Genomic DNA, 25,425 nt, shown 5'->3' with positions numbered 1-25,425 from the left:
CCCTCAGCATACTCATAAATACCCGACAGTGCAGAAGGAGGCCCATCAAGTCTGCACTGACAACAATCCCACCTAGGCCCCTGTAACCCTGCATATTTGCCCCACTAATCCATCTGACCTACACATCCCAGGACACTAAGGGGCAATTTAGCATAGCCAATGCACCTAACCCGCACATTTTTGGACTGTGGGAGAAAACCGGAGCACCCGAAGGAAACACACGCAGACACGGGGAGAACATGCAGACTCCGCACAGACAGTGACCCAAGCTGGGAATCAAACCCAGGTCCCTGGCGCTGAGAGGCGGCAGTGCTAACCACTGTGCCGCCGTGCCGCCCATCATGTTGGGTACGATATTGTACTAGGCTCCTGCAGACAAGCGGTCATTGGAGGGACAAAACTGAAAATGAGGAGTTACATATGGGCAGATCGGAATAAAGTAAGAAAAATAAAGGTAGACACACAGGAACTGGCAGATGTGAGTGGTGGGAGGAAAAGTACTCAATTCTGAGGTGGGCACTCTTCAGCAAGCTCAGTTATGATGACAGATCCCGTCAATATTTCAGACATTACAAAACAAATATATTACCTGATTGGTAAGATTCAATAAGGTCCCAAATTTGTTTGTTAGTCCGTGATGCAAGAATCTCTATTAGAACGTGCTCATCCGTTCCAGCACCCTATTAAACCAGACAGAATACAAAGTACATACTTGACATTAATCATCAGAGAATGATAACACCCTCCTAAAATGATTACACAAGAAAGCGTAAATATATTTGACCATTTATAGAGTCCTAGAGGTTTACAGCATGGAAACAGGCCCTTCGGCCCAACTTGTCTATGCCAGCCTTTTTTTAAAAAAAAGGCCTAAATTAATCCCAATTGCCCGCATTTAGCCCATATCCCTCTATACCCATTGTACCCATGTAACTATGCTTTTTAAAAGATAAAATTGTACCCGCCTCTATTACTACCTCTGGCAGCTTGTTCCAGACACTCACCAACCTCTGAGTGAAAAAATTGCCCCTCTGGACACTTTTGTATCTCTCCCCTCTCACCTTAAACCTATGCCCTCGAGTTTTAGACTCACCTGTCTTTGGGAAAAGATATTGACTATCTAGCTGATCTATGCCCCTCATTATTTTATAGACCTCTATAAGGTCACCCCTCAGCCTCCTACGCTCCAGAGAAAAAAGTCCCAGTCTATTCAGCCTCTCCTTATAACTCAATCCATCAAGTCCCGGTAGCATCCTAGTAAATCTTTTCTGCACTCTTTCTAGTTTAATAATATCCTTTCTATAATAGGGTGACCAGAATTGCACACAGTATTCCAAGTGTGGCCTTACCAATGTCTTGTACAACTTCAACAAGACGTTCCAACTCCTGTATTCAATGTTCTGACCAATGAAACCAAGCATGCCGAATGCCTTCTTCACCACTCTGTCCACCTGTGACTCCACTTTCAAGGAGCGATGATCATGTACCCCTAGATCTCTTTGTTCTCTCCCCAACGCCCTCCCATTAACTGAGTAAGTCCTGCCCTGGTTCAATCTACCAAAATGCATTACCTCGCATTTGTCTAAATTAAACTCCATCTGCCATTCGTCAGCCCACTGGCCCAATTGATCAAGATCCCGCTGCAATTGGAGATAACCTTCCTCACTGTCCACCATGCCACCAATCTTGGTGTCATCTGCAAACTTACTAACCATGCCCCCTATATTCTCATCCAAATCATTAATATAAAATGACAAATAACAGTGGACCCAGCACTGATCCCTGAGGCACACCGGTGGTCACAGGCCTCCAGTTTGAAAAACAACTCTCTCCAACCACCCTCTGTCTTCTGTCAAGAAGCCAATTTTGTATCCATTTAGATACCTCACCCTGGATCCCGTGAGATTTAACTTTGTGCAACAACCTACCATGCGGTACTTCATCAAAGGCCTTGCTAAAGTCCATGTAGACAACATCAACTGCACTGCCCTCATCTACTTTCTTGGTTACCCCTTCAAAAAATTTTGCCTGCTACTTCTTGCCAAAATAAATACATATTCTTGTTGTACTCAGGCAATAATAATACTATCAGCCCTTCAGTGTGGCTCATTATTACCTGTACAAGGTCATTATCTGTAAATAAAGAAAACGCAAGACTTGTTTTACACTTGCTCTCCCACAGGCAATGACTCACACCAAGATAGGGTCTACTGAGGAGGCTAAAGAGAGCCAACCTGTCCCCCAAGCTTCTATTGGTGCACAACAGACAGCATCTTGTTGAACTGCATTGCAATGTGATGACCAGAAAGCTCTGCAGCGGGTAGTCAAAACTGCCCAATACATCATCGGCACCCAGCGACCAGCCATCCAGGATATTTATCACAAACACTGTCTGCGGAGGTCTCTCAGCATTGCTAGAGGTCCCACCCATCCCAGCCACAGACTGTTTGCCCCCCTGCCCTCTGGGAGGCGCTACAGATGCATTTGAGCCTGTACGACCAGGTTCTGGAACAGCTTCTTCCCCAGAGCTGTTACCCAGCTGAACTCCATCCTTTAACAAATTCCCAGGTGATGGGCATTGTGCAATATACATGGATACACTTTATTTTATATTGACCACTTCATTTGCTTTTTTTTCTTTGTACCTTGGGAGCCTGCAAGCTCACTTTTCGTTGTATTTGTACATTATACAATCCTGGGTGGGATTGTGGTCGGTGCAGACTCGATGGGCCGGCTGGCCTCTTTCTACACTGTAGGGTTTCTATGATTCTATGAAATCAACAGGAGGGGGCAATGTCTAATGTGCGGCCACATTCGGGCACAAGTAATCCAACATATTGATTCCAGCTGTTCTATTGGGCTGATTTCCCTGGCGGCAGAGCTGCCACATACCATCTCGCTCTGGGGATCTCAAACAAGAGCAAAGGACCAAGCACTTGCTTCATGAATTGGCAAAGGATGCCTTCTGTTTGTCTGTCCCAATACAGTGGGTGGTGGTGCAGTTCTGGTTGACAGGCCTGCCATGTTTTGAGGCCTTAAAAAGCATCATGTGGTTTAATTTTAGGCCACGGGGTCTTACTTGCAAACACAAGATCAAAACAAAAATGGATAACTGTGGACTTACCTCCATTGCATGTGAGATTTCCTTTGCATCAAATTTTCCTGGAGTTAGCATCAATCCTTCAATCACAGATTCAAAGTGCCCTCCGAGCTCGGATTTCAGTTCTTCAATTAGGCTCTATCACAATTTGGCAACACATTAAAATGTAAAACTGTTGTTGAATAATCAGGAAAACATATATATTGGGGTCAATAAAGTAGGGAATGCTACTCCAAAGCATGTTTTGGGCTGCTTCTGACTTAGAGTTATAAAGAATGCAGTGGAGAGGCAGAACATCAAGTTGAAAGTATTGACACAATTATTTTAGTGGTCATAGAATCCCTACAGTGCAGAAGGAGGCCATTTGGCCTATTGAGCCTGCACTGACCACAATCCCACCCAGGCCCTATCGCCGTAACCCCATTTATTTACCCTTCTAATCCCGCTAACACTAAAGGACGATTTAGCATGACCAATCCACCTAACCTGCACATCTTTGGACTGTGGGAGGAAACCGGAATCTGCAGAAAACCCACACAGACACATGATGGCTAGCTACAACTATCAACATCCTGCTTTTGCAATCCTGGAGTGAGAGACCATTCCCTTATATTTAAAAGTAGAATCTGTTAAGGCATTTTTCCAAGCCTTGGTGCCGATAAGCTTCTGAATACATATGGAGCAGTGGCATTGCTAAGATTGTTTGCTTCTGTCACCATAACATTCCCAGATTCTCTCACTGCCTCAGCTAATCTGCTGCTAAATCTTTCTCGCCTTTGTTCCCTTTAGATTGCACTGTGCGCTCCTGGCCGATCTCCCACATTCTAATTTCTGTAACTCTGCCGTCCATGTCCCGAGCCAAGTCTCATTCATTCATCACCCCTGTACGCGCTGACCTACACTGGTTCTCAACTAAGTAATGTCTCAAAGTCTTATCCTCATTTTTAAACCTCTCCAAGACCTGAACGAGTCTGAACCGTTGAATGGTTTCAAGAAGGAGATAGATGCATTTCTAAATTTAAAAAGGGATAAGAGGATATGGGGAACAGGTGGGGAGGTGGATTTGAGACCAGGGAGAGATCAGCCATGATCTAATTGAAGGTGGAGCAGGGCTGAATTTGCCTACTTCTGCTCCTCATTGGTATATGTTCTACCCCTGTCCAACCCTAAATCTGTTAGCTTTTTAAATATATGATTTTTTCCCCACCCAAAAGCACACCAAACTTCAGCTACTTTTGCACTGAGTAATGCAAAGTATTTTTATGGTGTCCTTACAATAAAGTACAACTAACTGTTTGTCTAACTTACAAAGAAACCCTTATGCAAAAGAAGACATGAAACACAGAGTGTGCATTATATTATTTAAACCCATATCTATTATTGTCCTGCTCTGTCAGCAGGGTAACAATTCCAAAAAGAATTATATACAGGATATAATGACATCTTTTCCACCAACAATAGTTCCCAAATCTGAGCTATTAGACAATCTATTCGACAATGTTCCCTCATTGGGGAAAAAGGTTCAATTGATTTTTCTATTGATATAATGACATTCAACTGTGTGAAAAGTTAAGCTAAATATTAAGATATGTTCATTACCTGGTCGTAACTTGATTTGAATGCTTCAATGATTTGCTGTCGTTGCAAACTGGCTCGACTTGTCAAAATATCAATAATTTCATCTTCATTCGTTCCTGATGAATTAACAAAGAAATTAGCATCTGATTATGATACTAATTAGACAACTGGCTTAGAAATAAAACATTACAGGGAAAGAAAGAGTCATATTGGACCTGAAACATCTGTTTCTCTCTCCACAGAGGCTGTCTGGCCTGAGCTTTTCCAGTATTTTGTTGTTCTTATTTCACATCTCTAGCATCCGTATAGTTCTTTGCTTTATAACAGCAACAGACGTGCAATTGGAGACCTGAGTTTGACACCCAACCCTCAGCATTGAACACACGCTGGGACTTTCCAATTGTTGGTAGGATCTTCTGGTCCCACTGACAGTGCGCCCCTGCCATGGGTTTCCTGGCAGCGTGGGGAAGAGGCAATGGGAAATCCCATTGACAGCAGCGGATCCAGAAGATCCTGCCACCGGTCAATGGCATGCCACCTCCCACCACAAGGAGGACACCACAGGGAGGCCAGAGAATCTCGCCCTTGTGGAGGGGGGGAGAAATCGGGTTCCCGCCCGGTTCTTCGCCTCTTGCAATGTTACCGGCCCTGCTTTGCCAGTGAAAATCAGATTTGCATCCTTTCAATAGCCAACTTAAATATAATTAGTGAGTCCCGGATGCAATCATCCGGGCTCACTTGTCCTTACCTGCTCGTTGGTCGAGATCCTCACCGGCGAGGATCATGTATGGTCCCCACCAACTGGGGGACCAGAGGCCATTTAAGCCCCCGAGTGATTGGGGGCAGGGCTGGGCAGTACCCCTTGGATCGTGCCAGCGTGGCACCCTGGCAGTGCCAAGGGGGCAAAGAGTACTTGCTTCGAGGAAGGGGGTGAAGTGGGAGTGACAGATCTCCCAGTGCACACACGAGAGCTCAGCAGCCAGCTTCCTAGCGAGAATAGGATCCGCCCACTCCCCCTGCTGGCAAGACTCACGTCTTGCCTCTTTCTTTCTAAGTGCCACGATTACGTCTGGGAGCTCGCCCAAAAAAATGGACGTGATTCTCTCCTGTTTTAGCGCTTGTTCGGCACTTAGAATTGTTTTGGTAAGATCGCCCTCTTGGTCTTTCTGCAAAGTTACATTTGCCTGCTCTTCTAAGTGTTCTCGATTCTCAGTCGACTTTCAAAAGAAAATTGACAGCATCCAGTGGGAGAAATACTGACTGAACGTGTTTGAGATAGCTAGAAAATGAAAGGAGAAAATAAGACGGCTGCACACATGAACAGTAATTTCTTTCTAAGATGTACAAAGAACTTTGCTTTCATTTCTTTAGAAAAAGACAAAGCCAAGGGATGTCCTAATAGACTTTGACTCAGAAGCTTCCCAAGTCTAGAAGCACGTGGAGGCAGACAATCTATCTGCTTACTGCTGTTCCAAAACTCATATTTCCTGTACAGGTTGTGAGCCTGAAGCCAGAGGCTACAGCTTGAGGAGCACCATTCCACGTCAAGCATGGCTGAGCAGGAGACACTTCTGCTCTTGCTGTAAGTGTACTAGAAGAAGTTGTAAGTTGATAATCAACCTGTTTGGTAATCAAACCTTCCGTGTCCATCAAGTCCTGGGATGGGACTTCATCCTTAAAATGTAGGGCACGATCTTACGACCTCTTCCCGCCCGACTTTCAGCAAGGCAAGGTGACAAGATCAGAAAGGGCGTGGAGCCAATTTAAAATTCGGTAAATACCACTATCGTCAGGGCTCATTTACCTAAACCATCTCGTCGAGTCGAGGTTCACCCCAGCGAGAATCACAGATGGTCTCCACTGGCAGAGACCAGACATGATGGCCTCATCAGGGGTGGGGGGGAGGGAGGGGGTGGGGGAGGGAAGAAGAATCGGAGGCCATTGAAGCCCCCAGGTGGTCAGGGGCAGTGCCCACCTGGCACCACCACTGTGCTAGGGACAGTGCCAAGGGGGTGGGGCCTGAGCGGGGGCGGAACCTGTGGGAATGAAGGGAAGGGAACTCTGCTGGGGGATGATCGGTGGCAATAAGGGGGAAACTCTGCAGATGGGGGCGATCAGCATGGGATGGGTGGGGGAAGGCAGCAGGAGATCTCTGGGAGATCAGGGTGCCTGCGCAATGGCACCACGAGAGCTCAGCAGCCGGCTTCCCTGGAGAACTCTGGCTTCACCCACCCCTCCACCCCCACTGCTGGCGAGAATCACTTTTTTTTGCACTTAAGAGCCATAAGATTGCGACTCGCAGCTTACCCAAAAAGAACGGTGTGATTCTTTCCTGTTTTCTTGTTCGGCACTTAGAATCTTTTTCGTAAGATTGCACTTGTGGTCACTATTGTAATGCAGGAAACAGCCAATTTGTGCCCTGCAAACTCCGACAAAGAGCAATGTAATAAGGGCAGAGCATGTATTTTTAATGTGACACTTGTTTGAGTGATAAATATTGGCCAGAGCACCAGTGCAGCTCTTTTTCAAAACAGGGGGAAGATGCGGCCTAGTGTTAATGGCTCTTCTGAAAGATGGCACCTCCAATAGCATGGTATTGGGTGGCACGGTGGCAGTGGTTAGCACTGCTGCCTCACAGCGCCAGGGACCCGGGTTCAATTCCAGCCTCAGGTGACTGACTGTGAGGAGTTTGTACGTTCTCCCCGTGTCTGAGTGGGTTTCCTCAGGGTGCTCCGGTTTCTGTGCAGGTTAGGTGGATTGACCACAGTAAATTGCCTGTTAGTGTCAGGCTATTAGCGGGGTTAATACAGGGGAATGAGGCCTGGGTAGGATCGTTGTCAGTGCAGGCTCGATGGACAGAATAGCCTCCTCCTGCACTGTAGGGGTTCAATGATATTCTCGCAGTACATCACTCAAGAGGCAAGAGTGTTACTAATTTATAGAATCCTGACAGTGCAGAAGGCGGCTATTCGGCCCATCAGGTTTGCACCGATCACAATTCCACCCAGGCCCTATTTCCGTAACCCCACATACTTACCCTGCTAATCCCCCTGACACTACGGCCAATTTAGCACGGCCAACAACCGAGCCAGCACATCTTTGGACTGTGGGAGGAAACCAGAGAACCCGGAGGAAACCCTTGCAGACACGGGGAGAATGTGCAAACTCCACGCAGACAGTGAACCAAGGCTGGAATTTTTTAAAAATACTTTTCCAATTCAATCAAATCAAGTCCAATTCAGAGTCTCAACAAGTTGAGACATTTCCGATCCAAGCTGACAAGACAGGGTATGCGACCCTTTACCCTGTCTTGGGCCTGATTTACATGAGCCAAGCTGATTGGAGCAGGCAGACGTCTCCGCCCCCCCCAAGGCTTGATCTCATTTGCATCTTAGCCAAAAGGCCGAGATGCCGCTTTTAAAAATTGCTTCATATGAAAATGAAGCTTAAATGCAACCCAATGACCTCAACCAAGTGCAGCATCACCAGACGCTTCTCGGCCTTTTGGCTAAGATCAAGTGTAGTTATGCGGATGCTGCACTTGGTTGAGGTCATTGGGTTGCATTTAAGCTTCATATGTTTCATATGAAGCAATTATTTTTAAAAGCGGCATCTCGGCCTTTTGGCTAAGATGCAAATGAGATCAAATCTTGGAGGAGGAATTGCTTTCCCTCCTCCAATCAGCTTGGCTCATGTAGATCAGGCCCAGGACAGGGTAAAGGGTCGCTTGCCCTGTCTTGCCAGCCTGGATCAGAAATGTCTCAACTTGTTGAGACTCTGAATTGGACTTGATTTGATTGAATTGGAATAAAAATACAAAATTAAAAAAAAATAAGCAGACGACACTTGATCTTAGCCAAAAGGCCAAGAAGCGACTGAACCCGGGTCCCTGGCGCTGTGAGGCAGCAGTGTTAACCACTGTGCCACCCCAAATTAATGAATTAAGCCACAGCTGACACAATAAAGGGAAGCTTGCAGAGCACATCAAACAAAGTATAGTACTTTTTAGGAGTTAATTCTGGATGAAATCCACAAATTAGCAGAGTTGTTTGATTTTCAGTCTGGAAACTGATCGATTGATGGTGGAAGCAGGAGCTTTATTTGCACACTTTAGACTGATGGGATTAATGAGGGAGTATGATTTCTGAACAACCTGTTTTGTATCAAAGGTCACGGTGGTGCGGTAAATTTAGAATGGTGTTTCCATTTACAAGCAATGGAGGATAGAAACAGAAATACACAATACAACCAAAAATATAGCTAAAGATTTACATACTTTGGAGTTGTGTAAAATGCAGCATTTTAAATTAAGCTGCAGGTTTACACATCCACAAACTCCATTGTGGTTCAAATCTTGAAAAATATCAAACAAAATATGGGGCGCGTTTTTATCACCTCACCACGCCTGGTGATCAGCACGGGAAAATAGCGTGCAAAGCTAAAAATCTGATTCGCGCCTGGCGCCAAATAGTGTGCGATCTTCCCAGCCCCTCTCAAACAGCACCAACCATTTCATGCCCAGAGAGCTTATTAGCATGAGATTGACTGAATTTCAATATCATTAGTGAGTTCCCTCAGGTTGGGGTTCGCCGCTGGCTTGGGGCCCATGTTGCGCACATTCACCCTAGCCGCTGAATGGCGCCCGAGGGGTTACATGGGCGGCACGGTGGCACAGTGGGTTAGCACTGCTGCCTCAGGGCCAGGGACCCGGGTTCGATTCCCGGCTTGCGTCACTGTCAGTGCGGAGCTTGCACGTTCTCCCCGTGTCTGCGTGGGTTTCCTCTGGTTGCCACCCACAGTCCGAAAGACGTGCTGGTTCGAGTGCATTGGCCATGCTAAATTCTCCCTCAGTGTACCCAAACCGGCGCCGGAGTGTGGCGACTAGGGGATTTTCACAGTAACTTCATTGCAGTGTTAATGCAAGGCTACTTGTGACTAATAAATAAACGCATAAATAAAATAAAAATATGAGGTTGCGTCCCAACCCCCACTAATGCCGCTATGGTTACCCTGCCATCTCTCTGCTGGACAGGCTGTGTGTCTGACTGCTGGCATTCCATCCCACGCCCCACTAACAGTAACAGGAATCAGGCCTGGCAGCTGTTGCCCCAAACAAGGGAACTTGGTAGGTATTAACACGGTTCCTCCATACTGCATGGACTCTGCAGTGTTGTCAACAATGGGCATCCATCGCATGAACATAACGAGGATGCTTCTGCACCTTCTGTCTGAACTGTAAGCCATTCCTGGAAGCCAGTGCACCAGACGCCCATGGACTCAGATCCATGCTTCAAGGGTTCCCGATGGGGAGCTCCGCACAGTCACCCTTATGCTCTCTTTGCCCACCATGGTGAGGATGTAGCAATGGTCAGGAGCCCACTAAGGTAGCCAATGACATCAGGGTGCCAGCTTCCGCTCTCATGGGGATACTGAGAGGGGGTGAGGGGCCCAGGATGGACACTATCCTTCCCCCCACCCCAGAGCAACAATGGATTCTGCATTAAAGCCAGACAGCTGGCAGTCATACTCGTGGCTGCTGTGGCGATTGAGGGAGATGGCCACCGGCGGAAAGGCCAACTCAGGCTAGAGGCCACAGCAGTAGGACAGGGGGCTGCCAGTTGGGGCTGCCCATCGGCTTGAGGATGGCAGAGACAGAGACCCAGGCTCCATAGCACACGCATGTGATTTGATGGCTGCCGGACACCGTGTGCGCCGCAGACTGCATCTCCGGGAGACAGTGTGGCACCTGTGCCATGTCCTCGCGGACCTGGCACCTCGTGGGGCAGGAGAACAACCGCTCTCAGTGACAGTGAAGGTCACAGCGGCTCTCAACATCTACACTACCGGGTCCTTCCAGGCCTCCAGCAGAGACCTCTGCAGCATCGATCAATCAACTGCACACAAATGCATCTCTGAGGTCATGGATGCCCTGTTTGCCTGAGTAGGCAACTATGTCCACATGGACCAGGGCCAACAGCAAGTCCGGGCTGCAGACATTGCCGCCATGACCCGAAGGCCTATGTGCAGGGGGTTATTGATGACACGCATGTCACCCTGTGGGCCCCGTGGGATCATAGGGTGCCCTTTATTAATCGGAAGGGATTCCACTCCCTTAACGTCCAGATGGTCTGTGACCAGTGACTGAACTTCATGCAGGTGTGCGCATGCCACCTGGAGAGCGTGCATGATAGCGACATCCTGAGGAGCTTGGACACCCCTGGACTCTGAGGAACTCCCCAGGCTGCCGTGATGGCTGAGGTTATAGCTGATGATGCCAATGCAGAGGCCTGAGACTGAGGCGGAGACCCGTTATAGTGGGGCCCATGCTGCCACTTGGTGTCGATCGGTGCATCGGGCTCTTGAAGATGTGGTTCCGCTGCATGGACCGCTCTGGCAGTGCCCTCGAGTACAGCCCCCCGACAGTCTCCCACATCGCGTTGCTTTGCCGTGCGCGCCACTCATGGTGCAACAGCGGGGAGACATCCTGGAGGAGGATGAGGGGGAACCAAGCAGATGACCATGAGGTGGAGGCAAACCAGGAGGATGAGGAGGAGCCGGAGGATGGAGGACAGGCAATGGCTGGAGTCCAGCAGGGCAGAACGGCGAAGGAAACCCTCATCATCACAAGGTTCTCCCACTGGGAGGCGTGGTGTCCCAAAGAAAGTGACCCCAAAGCCTCACCGCTAAAATGTCCCACCGAGGTGACTGCATCCTCGTTGGCAGCTGGTGCAGGTGATACCCTTGTCGACTGGTCAGAGTTTTCCTCAGAGCTTTCCTCGGAACTTTCCTCCGAATATTCCTCGGAGCTTTCCTCAGAGGTGTCAACGGGACTCTCATCTAGGGTCTCCTCGGGGGCTTCGGGGGTCTCCTCCAGGGTCTCGACAGGGACGTCAGCTCCTGAGTGCCCAGCTTTATCAGGTTTGCCCCCTGCAAAAGAAGATGCACGGTTCAGTGCAAGGAAGGGACAAGCGTCTGGGCGGACAGCAACTTACTTGAGACAGGTCATATGAGTGAAGGTTTTGTGGCACATACCGACCTGACCGCGGGTCACGTCTCTCGACGCTGTCTCCGCTGACAACTCCATGGCATGCTCCTCAAAGGGAGTCAGGAGACACAGCTCGGGGATCCCCCAGCACCTTCCCCTGTGGATTATGGGCCGTCTTGTCCTATGGGGACAAGAGGGGGGGGGGGGACTTAAAGCCTGATGGCTGGAAGTGTGTGGGGTGTCGGGGGGGCGGGGGGGGCAATCAGGTGGCGTATTTTAGTACCGTGCCTCGGCAGGCAGGGGTTGTGACGGGGATGCCAGGAGGGGTTGGAGGAAAGTGCTAGGGGATTGGGTGCTGGATTCCCCGCGGCCTTCATGGGGTGCGTTGATGTGGACATTCCAGGCGCAACGGATGGTACTGATGCCAGGGCGGGACAGACACTCATCCTTGCTGCCTGAATGAAGTCATTCATTTTCTTGGGGCACTGGCAGCCGATCCTTCATGTCAGTGTATGGGCACGGACAGCTGCTGCCACCACTTCCCAGACTGCATTGCCAGCTCGACCCCTGGGCCATCCGAGGGAACAAGCTGGCCCTCCTCTCTCTACAGCATCCAGCAGCCATTCAAGCTCTCCCTTGGTGAAGCATGGAGATGTTGTGAAGGTGCCAACATCACAGTGACTGACTGTGGGTCCAGTGGGAGTGTGTAGACACCGCGGCAGTGTGTAAATGCAGCTTCCCCAGCTTAATGGCTTATTGCTCTGGCTACGTTGGCCGGTTCCTGTACCTGGAGACTCCATAACGGCACGATTCGCATGAATCAAGTGTTGGAGGATTCTGATGCGGAACATGCCTGAGAGTTAGGAACAGCTCACCCCATTTTCCCCGCCATTATGATCGGTTCATCGCGCCCGATAAGATTACACAAGAGGTGAAAAATTGGGTTCACATCCGGTTTCTCGCTTCACGCAAATCATACCGGCCGTGTTGCCGGCAAGCTTGACTTCGCGCCCATAAAGGGCACGAAGCCGTTTAAATATGAATGACATGTTTTACCTGCCATCAGAGAGTCCTGGATGGCAATGTCCGGCCTCATTTGCACTTACCTCCTCGCCGGTCAGACCCCCCCCACCGGCGAAAATCACAGCCGGTCTCCACCATTGAAGCTCTCGGATGATTGGGGGCATGACCGGACAGTGTTTATGGGGCAGTGCCAGCCTGACACTGCCCACTGGGCACTATAAATGTACAGGGGCAGTGCCAAGAGGATGGGGCCAAGAAAGGGGGGAGCTCTGCGGAGGGGAGGGGGGGTGTTCTGCAAGAGGGGTTAGGCAAGAGTGGGGGGGGGGGGAAGCAGGAAGGGAGCTCTGCATGGCGCGGGGGGTGGTGGGGGAGCTTACTCGGACTTCGAATTGATCTCCCCCCAGGAGGTCTTTTGGGAAAATTTTGCCCATATAGTGTTCAGTACAGGTGTTGACTGGAATGATGCATCTCTTCCAGTCTTCTGCTACGCTAAGAAGTTTTGCTTCATATATGCCAACCTAGAATACTAAAAATAAATTGATCAACAGTTTAAAAAAACAGTCCTGAATATTAGCTCAATATGGAAAGTGCTGTGGGACAAGAGACTATTAACCTAAGCAGCAAGGATCCAACGTTTAATCAGTTTACTGTAGGGAAGGGAATCACGCACACAAATGGAGTAATGGTTGATTTGGAAACCACTGAAGGAGGATGTGAATGTTACACACCCAAGAGATATTCTCCACAGGATAGACAGAATCACAAAACATTCTGATTCACGGCACTTAATTTGATTTGTCTGGAATTCCTAAAAGCCTGCTTTCCTTCGTCTGTCAAGCAAAACAATTTCTCCTGGAGGGACTTTAGGCATTTTAAAGATAATAGTGCTGGCGAGTTGTATTGGCTCCAATTGAATTCTGAAGTGATCTGTTCAAAGTCCTCCAGGTGCATCATGCTGATTTGCAAAACAAAGTCTTTACAAGCTCCACCTATAATCCAACTAGCCACGTATCCGTATTCACAAGAAAATTTGTCTTCTCAATGCATCCCTATCCCGAAATCCATGACAACCCAGTGGTAGATAGCAATTACCTAGATTGAGAATATTCCGAGTTGACTTTTAATAAACAATTATTCTAAGTAGCTTCAATGTTATTGAGAAGTAGGATCACAGTGCAATATTAACTTGTCTTTCCCCCTCTTTAGGTGCTGATCAAGCAAATCTCCATCTCATCAACAACTTATATTTATATAGAACCTTTGGTGTAGTAAAACACTTCAGGTGCTTTACAGGAGTATCAGACGAAATTTCGACAGAACTGAAAAGGGCAACCTTAGGTCAGGTGACTTGGTCGCGGAGGCAAGTTTTAAGAGAAGGAAAGGGTGAGAGCTATGGGGTCAGAATTCCAGAGCTTAGGGCAGACAAAAGAAAGTAGGGACACACAAGAAGCCCAAGTTGGAACATTCCCTATTTCTTTCTGGAAGTTTAATACATAGAACATAGAACAGTACAGCACAGAACAGGCCCTTCGGCCCACGATGTTGTGCCAAGCTTTATCTGAAACCAAGATCAAGCTATCCCACTCCCTATCATCCTGGTGTGCTCCATGTGCCTATCCAATAACCGCTTAAATGTTCCTAAAGTGTCTGACTCCACTATCACTGCAGGAAGTCCATTCCACACCCCAACCACTCTCTGCATAAAGAACCTACCTCTGATATCCTTCCTATGTCTCCCACCACGAACCCTATAGTTATGCCCCCTTGTAATAGCTCCATCCACCCGAGAAAATAGTCTTTGAACGTTCACTCTATCTATCCCCTTCATCATTTTATAAACCTCTATTAAGTCTCCCCTCAGCCTCCTCCGCTCCAGAGAGAACAGCCCTAGCTCCCTCAATTTTTCCTCATAAGACCTACCCTCCAAACCAGGCAGCATCCTGGTAAATCTCCTCTGCACTCTTTCCAGCGCTTCCACATCCTTCTTATAGTGAGGTGACCAGAACTGGACACAATATTCCAAATGTGGTCTCACCAAGGTCTTGTACAGTTGCAGCATAACCCCACGGCTCTTAAACTCCAACCCCCTGTTAATAAAAGCTAAGTAAGAAGTTTAACAACACCAGGTTAAAGTCCAACAGGTTTATTTGGTAGCAAAAGTGTAGCAAAAGTGTGGCTTTTGCTACCAAATAAACCTGTTGGACTTTAACCTGGTGTTGTTAAACTTCTTACTGTATTTACCCCAGTCCAACGCCGGCATCTCCACATCAATAAAAGCTAACACACTATAGGCCTGCTTCACAGCTCTATCCACTTGCGTGGCAACCTTTAGAGATCTGTGGATATGGACCCCAAGATCTCTCTGTTCCTCCACAGTCTTCAGAACCCTACCTTTGACCCTGTAATCCACATTTAATTTAGTCCTACCAAAATGAATCACCTCACATTTATCAGGGTTAAACTCCATTTGTCATTTTTCAGCCCAGCTTTGCATCCTATCTATGTCTCTTTGCAGCCTACAACAGCCCTCCACCTCATCCACTACTCCACCAATCTTGGTGTCATCAGCAAATTTACTGATCCACCCTTCAGCCCCCTCCTCTAAGTCATTAATAAAAATCACAAAGAGCAGAGGACCAAGCACTGATCCCTGCGGCACTCCGCTAGCAACCTGCCTCCAATCCGAAAATGTTCCATCCACCACCACCCTCACCCACTTTCTAGGTTCTACATGAACCTAGAAAGTACTGTTGGGGCTAATAGCAAACGATCATTTTAATATGTCAAATATTCTTCTATCGACTATTTTTGAAATATCATTTGAAATTAACAGATTAATAACATCAAAATTATGGGCAGCAGAATGTTTGCTTACGCATTAAGCATTCATCTATCAGTAAAAGTAATTTCAAGCTTATATTTTCAAAGACTGGAAATTAATTCATTATATACTGCAACCTTTGAAAAGCTAAAAACGGCATGAAAGCAGGATGTAACAAGACAAAGCTTTGGAACCTGGATTCTGTGTTCTCAAGTGTATCAATCTGACAGCCTCTAGTCTAATCACTAATGCCATATCTCATGCTTGACCTGTGGCTATTATCTGTCCAATATGGAGGGTGCAGATTACCTCCCCAATTATTGTACAGTAATTCTTCCATATCGATGCAACCAAATGGAATTTTCAGAATGTCAGAGGATAAATAAATGCTGCAGTCACATGCAAATTGCACCACAGGAAACTCCTAATTGTGGAAATATTCGTAAAACACTGATCGAGATCTTTTAACATTTTCATTTTAAATTCTACAATTGCAGTGTGAGAAATGCTAACATATAGCAGATATTGACCAGGACAATGCCTCTATTTCAAGAAAGCAGGAGCAACTAGTTTTGAAGTAAATAGACTTCACAAAAGACAATGAAGAGGTGCACCTGCCACAAAACTTTTATTTAAAAGGCAAACAAAAAGATTCAAAAGGTATATTTTAACAGCTTGCTGTGTTTGACTTCTTGGGGACAAGCACTAAATAAATCTACCTGTAACTTAAGCTGTAATTTTAATGCTTTACTTCCTCAAAGTTACATGCAGCCAATTACTGAGAGACAGCAACATTTGGTTATTATTGGTCTTGCCCTCCAAGCTATCTGCTTTGTTAACTATGGTAATTTTTCTTTGCTTAATGTATACAAGCTGATGACACACAGGAGTTGATACTCTGAGAGTTGGCATACATTTTAGCATGCCTCATCTACTTTGGTTTAAGCCAGTTTTTTATTTAACCCACTTTCACTAATCGCTAACGATTATCTCACTTTAAAAAGTAATCACCGTTTTAACATCTTACTCTGGAGCTAAAGATCGTTAGCGCTGCTGCCTCACAGCGCCAGGGGCCCGGGTTCGATTCCCGCCTTGGGTCATTGTCTGTGCGGAGTCTGTACATTCTCCCCATGTCTGCATGGGTTTCCTACGGGTGCCCCAGTTTCCTCCCACAGTCCGAAGATGTGCTGATTAGGTGCATTGGCCGTGCTGAATTGTCCTTCAGGCGCCGGAGTATGGCAACTAGGGGATTTTCACAGTAACTTCATTGCAGTGTTAATGTAAGCCTACTTGTGACACGAATAAATAAACTTTAAACTCCTCTGTAGAAGGGGGTTTGCTATTGAACCTGCACAGCAGCATGATCTGAACTGTACCAATCAAGAAAATTCACACCCAGTGGCCCAATCCCCAAATCATACATTTAAACAGGAAAACGTATCGAAAACTTCAGTTACCTAGTCCTTTCATAGCATTGCGAAGATTCTCTGCATCATGGTAAGCATTAAAGCCAGGACTTGGTCTGACGGTACCTCTATTCTGCATAAGTAGGGGAAAGAAAACATAAAATTTTAATCAATCATTTCATACAGAAATTTAAAATGTTTCAAGCGGAACTATTTTAACAGAGATTAAAATTAAGCAATGAATCATGTTCTACAGGTTGCACAAGCGCGTGCATTTTTCTGGGCTTGTGATTCACAAATTGGATTTACAATTCAGAATTTCTCTCTCCAACATCGTGCTGCCATATTTATGCCACAGTATTCAAAAATAAACCAAGACTCTTAAAAATTGAAATTTCTCTCTTTATTCACCACTATATACAAGCTGGAATGCCCAAGTTTAGTTTTTACTCTAATTGGGACTAGCTGGGAGTGCACCATGGACAGCATGGACTGGTTGGGCTGAAGGGCCTGCTTCCTTGCTGTATTGTTCTAGGAGTCTAATTCACTCTTGGATACATCACTCAGCAGAAAATACATGGGAAGCTTACCAAGCTCCTCTTCCACCTCAGATGATGGAAGATAACATGGCCAGTCCAACGTACAGACAATTGGTCTGATCTACTTATCAGTTAAATACTACACAGAAACAAGATTTTAATACAGTCAATAAGTTTATATATGTAAACAGAGCTGAACACAAGAAAAAAAAATAAAGCATTTCAAATTCCTAAGTGTCTCTCAGCAAATTCTTAAAAAACCTTTGGATAGAAGATTATATAGAGGATTCCTCACAGCAAAGCATAAAGGGAATGGGCAGTCTCAAGAGAGTCTGAGATACTACAATATTTTTACTTTGAAAGTGAAGTCCGGTAACACTCATGAAAATCTGTCAGAGAAACCCAAGAAATTGTAATATTTTTCTGTTGGTAATATTACAACCATTGCTATTTAACACCATCAAAAATATGTACCCATAAAAACATTCAAAAATTTACCAAATAAACAAGGTTGTCAATGGTATTAATTTTGGTTTGCTTTAGCAAAAAGCAAACACAAACAAAATGGATTTTTAGCAAACTGGTACGGCTCTGTGACACAAGTGTTCATGGTGGCACTGTTGCCTCACAGTGCCAGGGACCTGGGTTCAATTCTGGCTTTGGGTGACTGTGCGGAGTTTGAAGGTTCTCCCCGTGTCTGCGAGGGTTTCCTCCGGTTTCCTCCCACAGTCCAAGGATGTGCAGGTTAGGTGGATTGGCCATGGTAAATTTGTGGGGGATAGGGCCTGCCTAAGATGCTCTGTCAGAGAGTCTATGTAGACTTGATGGGCTGAATGGTCTTCTTTTGCACTGTAGGGATTCTATGAAGAATTGGAAAAAGAAAAATGAACAAGTTACAGTCTTAGTTAGATAAATTAGGGAATTAGGCCCATGTGGCAAATATTGTTCAATATGGTTAAGTGCATTTTTGCTCAGGGAAAAAGTCAGGTATGCTTATACAATGCAGGGGTATACATTAAAGGTTACGGTATTGGGGGAAGCTGGGACTGATAGCTGACAAATTAACAATCCAAAACTAGTATGGTGGGACTATTATGAAGGCATTTTTGATCTTAGGTTGTATTGTTGGAACAATACAAGATACCAAGATCAAGCTTGTTGGGCATCTGCCCTAACATCTCAGGCTCAGTTCCAAGTTTCATTTGACAAGGTTCCATATAAGTACCTTGGATGTGTCCATTTGTTAAAAGCAAATGCTGAATTTGGGTGGCACAGTGGTTAGCACTGCTGCCTCACAGCGCCAGGGACCTGGGTTCGATTCCAGCCTCGGGTGACTGTGTGGAGTTTGCACGTTCTCCCGTGCCTGCGTGGGTTTCCTCCAACAGTCCAAAGATGTGTGGATTAGGTGAATTGGCCATGCTGATTTGCCCCTTAGTATCAGGGGGATTAGCAGGATAAATACGAGGGGTTATGGGGGTAGGGCCTGGGTGGGATTGTTGTTGGTGCAGGATCGATGGGCTGAATGACTTCCTTCTGTACTGTAGGGATTCTATGATGATCTATGATAAAATACAAGTTTGTTTTTTTAGGGTGAATAAGTTGCTTGTATCACTGTAGGCTCCCAGAGGTGGGGATAGAAAATAATTAGATTCTGTCTAATTGGATAGATCAGTGGTTCCCAAAAGGGGTGGCATGGTAGCACAGTGGTTAGCACTGCTGCTTCACAGCTCCAGGGACCTGGGTTCGATTCCTGGCTTGGGTCACCGTCTGTGTGGAGTTTGCACGTTCTCCCCATGTCTACGTGGGTTTCCTCCGGGTGCTCCGGTTTCCTCCCACAGTCCAAAGATGTGCGGGTTAGGCTGATTGGCTATGCTAAAATTGCCCCTTAGTGTCCTGAGATGCGTAGGTTAGAGGGATTAGTGGGTTAAATATATGGGGGTAGGGCCTGGGTGGGATTGTGGTCGGTGCAGACTCGAAGGGCCGAATGGCCTCTTTCTCTACTGTAGGGTTTCTATGAGTTCTATGAGGGTGTGGCGCGCCACACTGCTGCGGCGAGAGAGGATGGCAAGTGCGGCGGGAAGGTTCAAGAACAATCAAAGAAACATTTAAACATGGATTCGATATTTTTCCAAAGTGATTGTTTTATACTTTCTGGATGTCCCATGATCATATTATAAAGTAGTTGTGTTCTATGTTATCAATCAAGCACTGCTAGGAGTTGTTTTTTTTTTGTTTTTAAATGTATTTCTTATCAATAAAAAATTCGGTGTGGCGCGAGCAAATTTTTATTCCAAAAGTGTGACCCAGTGAAAAAAGTTTGGGAAGCACTGGGATAGATTTAGATGGGCTGATGTAATAAATTGAATATTGTTGCATCGCCCTCCGATGACAAATCAATCAAGCGACCACACCTTAGGCGTTCAACCACTGAAGGAAAGGACGGGGAAGGTTGCATTTACAGAGCACTTTAACAGTTCTTTAATATCCTTACCATGTGTCTTATATTTGGAAACTGAATTAGAAAATACTCTCTAATTCACCAACATCGTACCGAAATTACACATGATTATAGTGATGTGAAGGCTTGCATCTGCGCGGTAGTGGGCAATGTAATCGACCTAGAACTATGCACCAGTGTTGTGTAAAAATTTGCCTTTGGAAACTGGGTGTGACAGAATCAACAATTGCTCAATAAAAAGATGGTTCTCCCGGTTATTTAAGAGACACGTTGTTAAGAAAATGTAGCCACCCGCCCAGCATGAACTATCCTGGTCTGTTTCTGTAGTACAGGAGGACATCTTCCTGATATGCGAAAGGTTCCTGTGACAGGGGGAGAAACACAAAATTGAAAGACTTAAAAAGTCTTGCTTCCCCATTTCTGACCGATTTTTATCACGCCCAGAAAGCAATGTGACCGATCACAGGTTTCTCTGAAACTGCAAATTCGACTTACAGTAACAAATGGTTGGGGTTACTCATTAGAGAGGCTTTCGCCTCATTACAGAGGGTTTACCCTCATTAGTGGATCTTTAGTTTAATTAGCTTGTACCATGACTGGCAGCAAATTAGGAAACTCCCCAAATGAATGAACATTACTGTAATGTTTCCCAACCTGAGCATATCGATACTCAAAACCATATTCATGTCCTGTACAATCCATCTGGTGAGAAAGTTGTCATCTGTGATATAATATCGCCCCTCAAGATAACGGCTTGGTTGATAAGAGAGAAGGAAATGGCTGGGAGAAATGAACAAACCTCAGGTGTGAAGATCTCCTCCACCTTTTGAGTAATCTGAACAATTTATATACACTGAATTTATAAAGCACCCGAGAAACATAACACAGTCGCCGTACTATCTACTACTTACATTGTGTTTGCCTTTAGCAGCCATTCTCTGGGAATCAGATGAATGAACTTATAGATGAGCTGCACAGACAACCGAATGCAGACAGCTGCCTACTATGTGCTTTGTCTAGCTGAATAAGGAACACTCTCTCGCATCTGATTTGAGGATGCTTCCTCTCAATGAGAGCTATTGAATAGATATAGGTGTGTCCCAGCTACTCAATTTGTCCAGGCAGGTTTGGTTTGTAAGAGAGGCGTTCCGGTAGCCACCAGTCCCGTTTGGCAACATCTTCCCAGTCACCAATAGCAGACTGATAGCATCCGTCCTCGTCATATTACACCCTGCCCTGTAAGAGTCTCTTTCTCGCCAGACTTCCAGGAATTGCTTCTGAAAGTCTGTACAAACAGCGCAAAAGATTCAATCTCTCATTATGTTGCTAAACTGCTACTCCCCTCATTCCAATGTTGGGTCATTGCAGCCTCTCCTTAACACTCGAGACGGGTATAGTCTCCAGTGTCAAGTACCTCCTAGCGGTGGTTTCATGGTATGAGTAACAGGAGCTTGAGAGACAGGTTGCCGGATTTTTTCAACTGATGGGGAAAGTTCAAAGTTTATTTATTAGTGTCAGAAGTAGGCTTACATTAACACTACAATGAAGTTACTGTGAAAATTCCCTAGTCGCCGCACGGCGGGTCGGGATGGCGACCTCCTGCTCCTGGGCCTGGCGAAACGCGCCACTTACAGGTCCAGGCAGCGGGCGATCGAGGGGGCCGTCCATCCTGACTGTCTGCCCCTCTACCGCGGCTACGTTCGCGGCCAGGTGTCCCTGGAGAGGGGGGTGTCCACGGGCGCGGTTGACGCCTTCCGCGCCCATTGGGCACCGCAGGGGTTGGGGTGTGTTATCGACCCTAATAGTCACATTATGATTTGATGTTTTTAAGTTTCCTTTGTACTTTGATTTTTGTTCGGGCTGTTCCCCCTCCATTTGGGGAGCTGCCCCTTTTACTTTGTCCTGATTTAATTTGACTTTGTTTATTTGGTTTGACCTTAAAAGAGGCCACACTCCGGCGCCTGTTCGGGTACACTGAGGGAGAATTTAGCATAGCTGATGCACCTAACCAGCATATCTTTCAGACCGTGGGAGGAAACCTGAGCACCCGGAGGAAATATGCACAGACACGGGGAGAATGTGCAGGCTCCGCACAGGCAGTGACCCAAGCCAGGAATCGAACCTGGGTCCCTGGCACTGAGAGGCCATGATGTGGAGATGCCGGCGTTGGACTGGGGTAAGCACAGTAAGAAGCCTCACAACACCAGGTTAAAGTCCAGCAGGTTTATTTGGTAGCACAAGCTTTCGGAGTATCGCTCCTTCTTCAGGTGAGGCAGCAGTGCTAACCATTATGCCACGTGTGTTTCTGGAGGAAGTGAGAAAGAGATATGAAGGGGTGGGAGGAGGAAAGTTGAGAAACCAATGGAGATGAGGGAAATATTTTCCAGATAGGGCAGCTGCATAAGCAATGGAGGTTGAGATAATCTATTCTTTCCGTCCAGATATCTTTGCAAATGGAATTGGAAAATGGGTACAGGAACATGCAATATCCTCCAGTTTGGGATTATGCTGTACAGAAGGTAGGAACAACTAGTCATGAAGCTTCAGCTTGTTAACTATATAGATTCACACATACATCGATATTTAAATGAAGCCACAAAAACATTATGCCCTCCCCAACACTAACACAAGACTTACTGGTTAAGAACAAATGGCAGTTACAACCTCTTCAGCAATAACGATAGAAATATTGCTGGGATTCCAAATTCAAAAAACAACTTTAGCTCAACGTGAGAATACTGTGCCATTGGGACTGCAATTTTGTTTCAGGATGTGGATGCACTTTATCTTGACAATTGGCATGATGCCTTTAGTCCCAACTCTCCACCTGGACCAGAGGGAAGTATCAGAATGGCTTCTGGGTATCTGAAGAAAACTTTGATGGTCCTAGTGAAGGTGCCTCATGATGAGATGGAGGGAAGATATAAATGGGCTGCTGTAACATGGCTAATCATAGAAAAGACTAGACAGATCCTGCAGGCTTGCTTCTGCTGCTTGGGCAAATCTAGTTGGGCTCTCCAATATTCCGACTGCTGCATTATTGTGCCCTGGAATTATGCTCTCAGCTAACTACACACTAAAGACTGGATTTTTTCCCCTATATCTTTCCATCTCTCTTTCCTTTTAGAATGCTCCTTAACAACTACCTCTTTGACTAGGCTTTTGGTCATGTGGTCTATGTGGCTGAACGTCTAACTTTGTTCCATAATGCTCATGTGAAGTGCCTGGGGAAATTTATTATGTTAAACGTACTATATTAAGGTAACTTGTTGTTGGAAAGTGGTGTCTGGTTGTAAGAGGATGCACTAGCTGTTCAGGCGTATGAGCAGGAGCTTGAAGGAGACAATGAACTTTAACAGCAGGAGGAGCTTGTGGCAGCATCTAGAAAGAAATCATAGAAACCCTACAGTGCAGAAGGAGGCCATTCAGCCCATCGAGTCTGCACTGACAACAATCCCACCCAGGCCCTATTCTTGTAACACACAATCTCCCTGACACTAAGGGGGAAATCCCACCCAGAGGTGTTCCCCGTAACCCCAAGTATTTACTCTGCTAATCCCTCTAACCTACACATCCTGGGACACTAAGGGGCAATTTATCATGGCCAATTAACCTAACCTGCACATCTTTAGACTGTGGGAGGAAACCGGAGCAAACTCACGCAGACACGGGGAGAACGTGCAGACTCCACACAGACAGTGACCCAAGGCGGGAATCAAACCCGGGTCCCTGGTGCTGTGAGGCAGCAGTGCTAACCACTGTGCCACCGTGGCACCGACTTAAGGTTAGAAGTGTTCTCATAAAGGGCACTTCTCTTAGAATTCAGAACCCAACTCCCTGCCATCTCCAGAGGGCCCACCCCTGACAGCATACAACAGTGAACACTAACAGCATAATTTCACCAGTCTCGGTTCTCACATTTCTTCACTGCCTCCCCCAGCACCTTCATGAATTCCTCTAAGCATAGCAGTAGGTCAAATAAATCTATTGCTGATTCCACACACACAGGAACAAAAACAAGCTTCTACAGATACTGGAACTGAATGTAAAGAGAAAATGCTGACAGTATTTTCAGCATTGGGTGAAACTTAATGCCCTCCCTGAGGCACATTTGGTGGTTGAGTGTGTGTGTGTGTGTGTGGGGAGGGGGGTCATCATCATTTAACCAGCCAGGAGGGTGGGGTTCCTATAGCTGCCCCACTTCAACCACAATTAAATCAATGGATGGACTCCCCACCCTCTCACCAACTGAAACCCTTAAGTAGGCAATCCCTCCTCCCCAGCAGCTGCTGGGGGAGCCATGCGGGGAGCATGACAAGTAAACCCATGGAAGTAAACTTTCATGGGGTCCTTTGCTTAAAAACCATTCTGTGCCTGATTGAGGCGCCTGGCCCCAGGAAAGGGGGTGTGCCTGCTTAGAGCCCCTTGAAAACCCCCTGTCCTTGCTGCTGACTCTGCTCCCATGTAACCTCCAACCTGCAACCACCACCACAAACCTCCCCCCCCCGCCCCCCGCCCCATGCCGCCATCACTCAAACATGGCCTGGCTGGATGTTGTATCAGCAACAACGACAACCTCCCTGGTGATGCTGCCATTCAATAGAACCGATAGCCATGATGTGGAGATGCCGGCGTTGCCAGCCTCTGGTCAGCAGATCTCGGCAGGCAAGACCTTGGGTTCCTTGATCATGGAGAATGCGTGCAGGTATCCAGTTAAGTGTCTGAGTGGCACTGAATTCGGCGGGCTTTCCCAAAAAGAAGCAACACGGGCTGCTGGCAGCTCTTCAGCAGGCAAGTGAGATCACTGATGTCTCTATAAAACTCCGGCCATTAATTGTGTTTTTCTCTCCAATTAAAAAAAGCTGGCAACATGTTAGGGATTGTTCATTTTTTGTTGGATCTTGACTCTGAATGCTGGTGAAGAGGAAGCTGCAAACAACATCTTGGAATGTGAGCAAACAGCACCTTCTAGAGGCCATTTTAAAATCTTGGCTCAAAATCAATACATTCTGTAACAGCGAGTTAAAATCAATCAAGCCTAATTGTTATCCAATTATGCCAATTATCCTATATGTGCGCTTTTAAAGCTTTATTTATATCTTTTAAATTCACATTAACAATCCAATCGGGATATATTGCAGTAAATTCTTCCATGCAGAATTGTTTCGGCTTACAAAAAAGTCACTTTTAATTATTTTGAAAGGAAGGGCAAGTGTTTTATTGTTGTCGTGATAGGTTAAGGTTTGGAGAAATACTAAATAAATGTTATATGTTAAAAAGAATGAGTTTGTAGGCATCATTGGAAAGTGTACCACAGAATTGATAAGAGTCCCTCACATATTTTATTGTCTTTATCTAAGTGAGTAGAAACTCTAGAGGTGGCATGGTGGCTCGCACTGCTGCCTCACAGCACCAGAGACCTGGGTTCGTATTCCCGGCTTGGGAATTTGCATGTTCTCCCTGTGTCTGCGTGGGTTTCCTCCGGGTGCTCCGGTTTCCTCCCACAATCTGAAAG

The 25,425-nt window shown here is 46.3% G+C and overlaps 1 protein-coding gene and 1 pseudogene across 2 annotated transcripts in view; one reads left to right on the top strand and one right to left on the bottom strand.

Annotated features, from left to right (window-relative positions):
- LOC144480305 (annexin A4-like) overlaps positions 1-21,251 on the bottom strand; it is a 56,655-nt gene extending 35,404 nt beyond the window's left edge. Inside the window, exons 1-5 of one of the 2 annotated variants that reach the window (XM_078199658.1) lie at positions 20,822-21,251; positions 16,965-17,046; positions 4,700-4,794; positions 3,125-3,238; positions 590-680 (exon numbers count right to left, since the gene is read on the bottom strand). In XM_078199658.1, the coding sequence (XP_078055784.1) occupies positions 590-680; positions 3,125-3,238; positions 4,700-4,794; positions 16,965-17,046; positions 20,822-20,845 (406 nt within the window). In that variant the 5' untranslated portion in view covers positions 20,846-21,251. The remainder of the gene's footprint in view (positions 1-589; positions 681-3,124; positions 3,239-4,699; positions 4,795-16,964; positions 17,047-20,821) is intronic. The other variant, XM_078199659.1, reaches the window with a different exon arrangement.
- Positions 8,167-8,371, top strand: LOC144480366 (U2 spliceosomal RNA; annotated as a pseudogene).
- Positions 21,252-25,425: the final 4,174 nt, after the last annotated feature.

Source organism: Mustelus asterias, chromosome 28 (assembly GCF_964213995.1).
Source record: "Mustelus asterias chromosome 28, sMusAst1.hap1.1, whole genome shotgun sequence".
NCBI lineage: Eukaryota > Metazoa > Chordata > Chondrichthyes > Carcharhiniformes > Triakidae > Mustelus > Mustelus asterias.
This window is presented reverse-complemented; position numbering and strand designations above follow the sequence as displayed.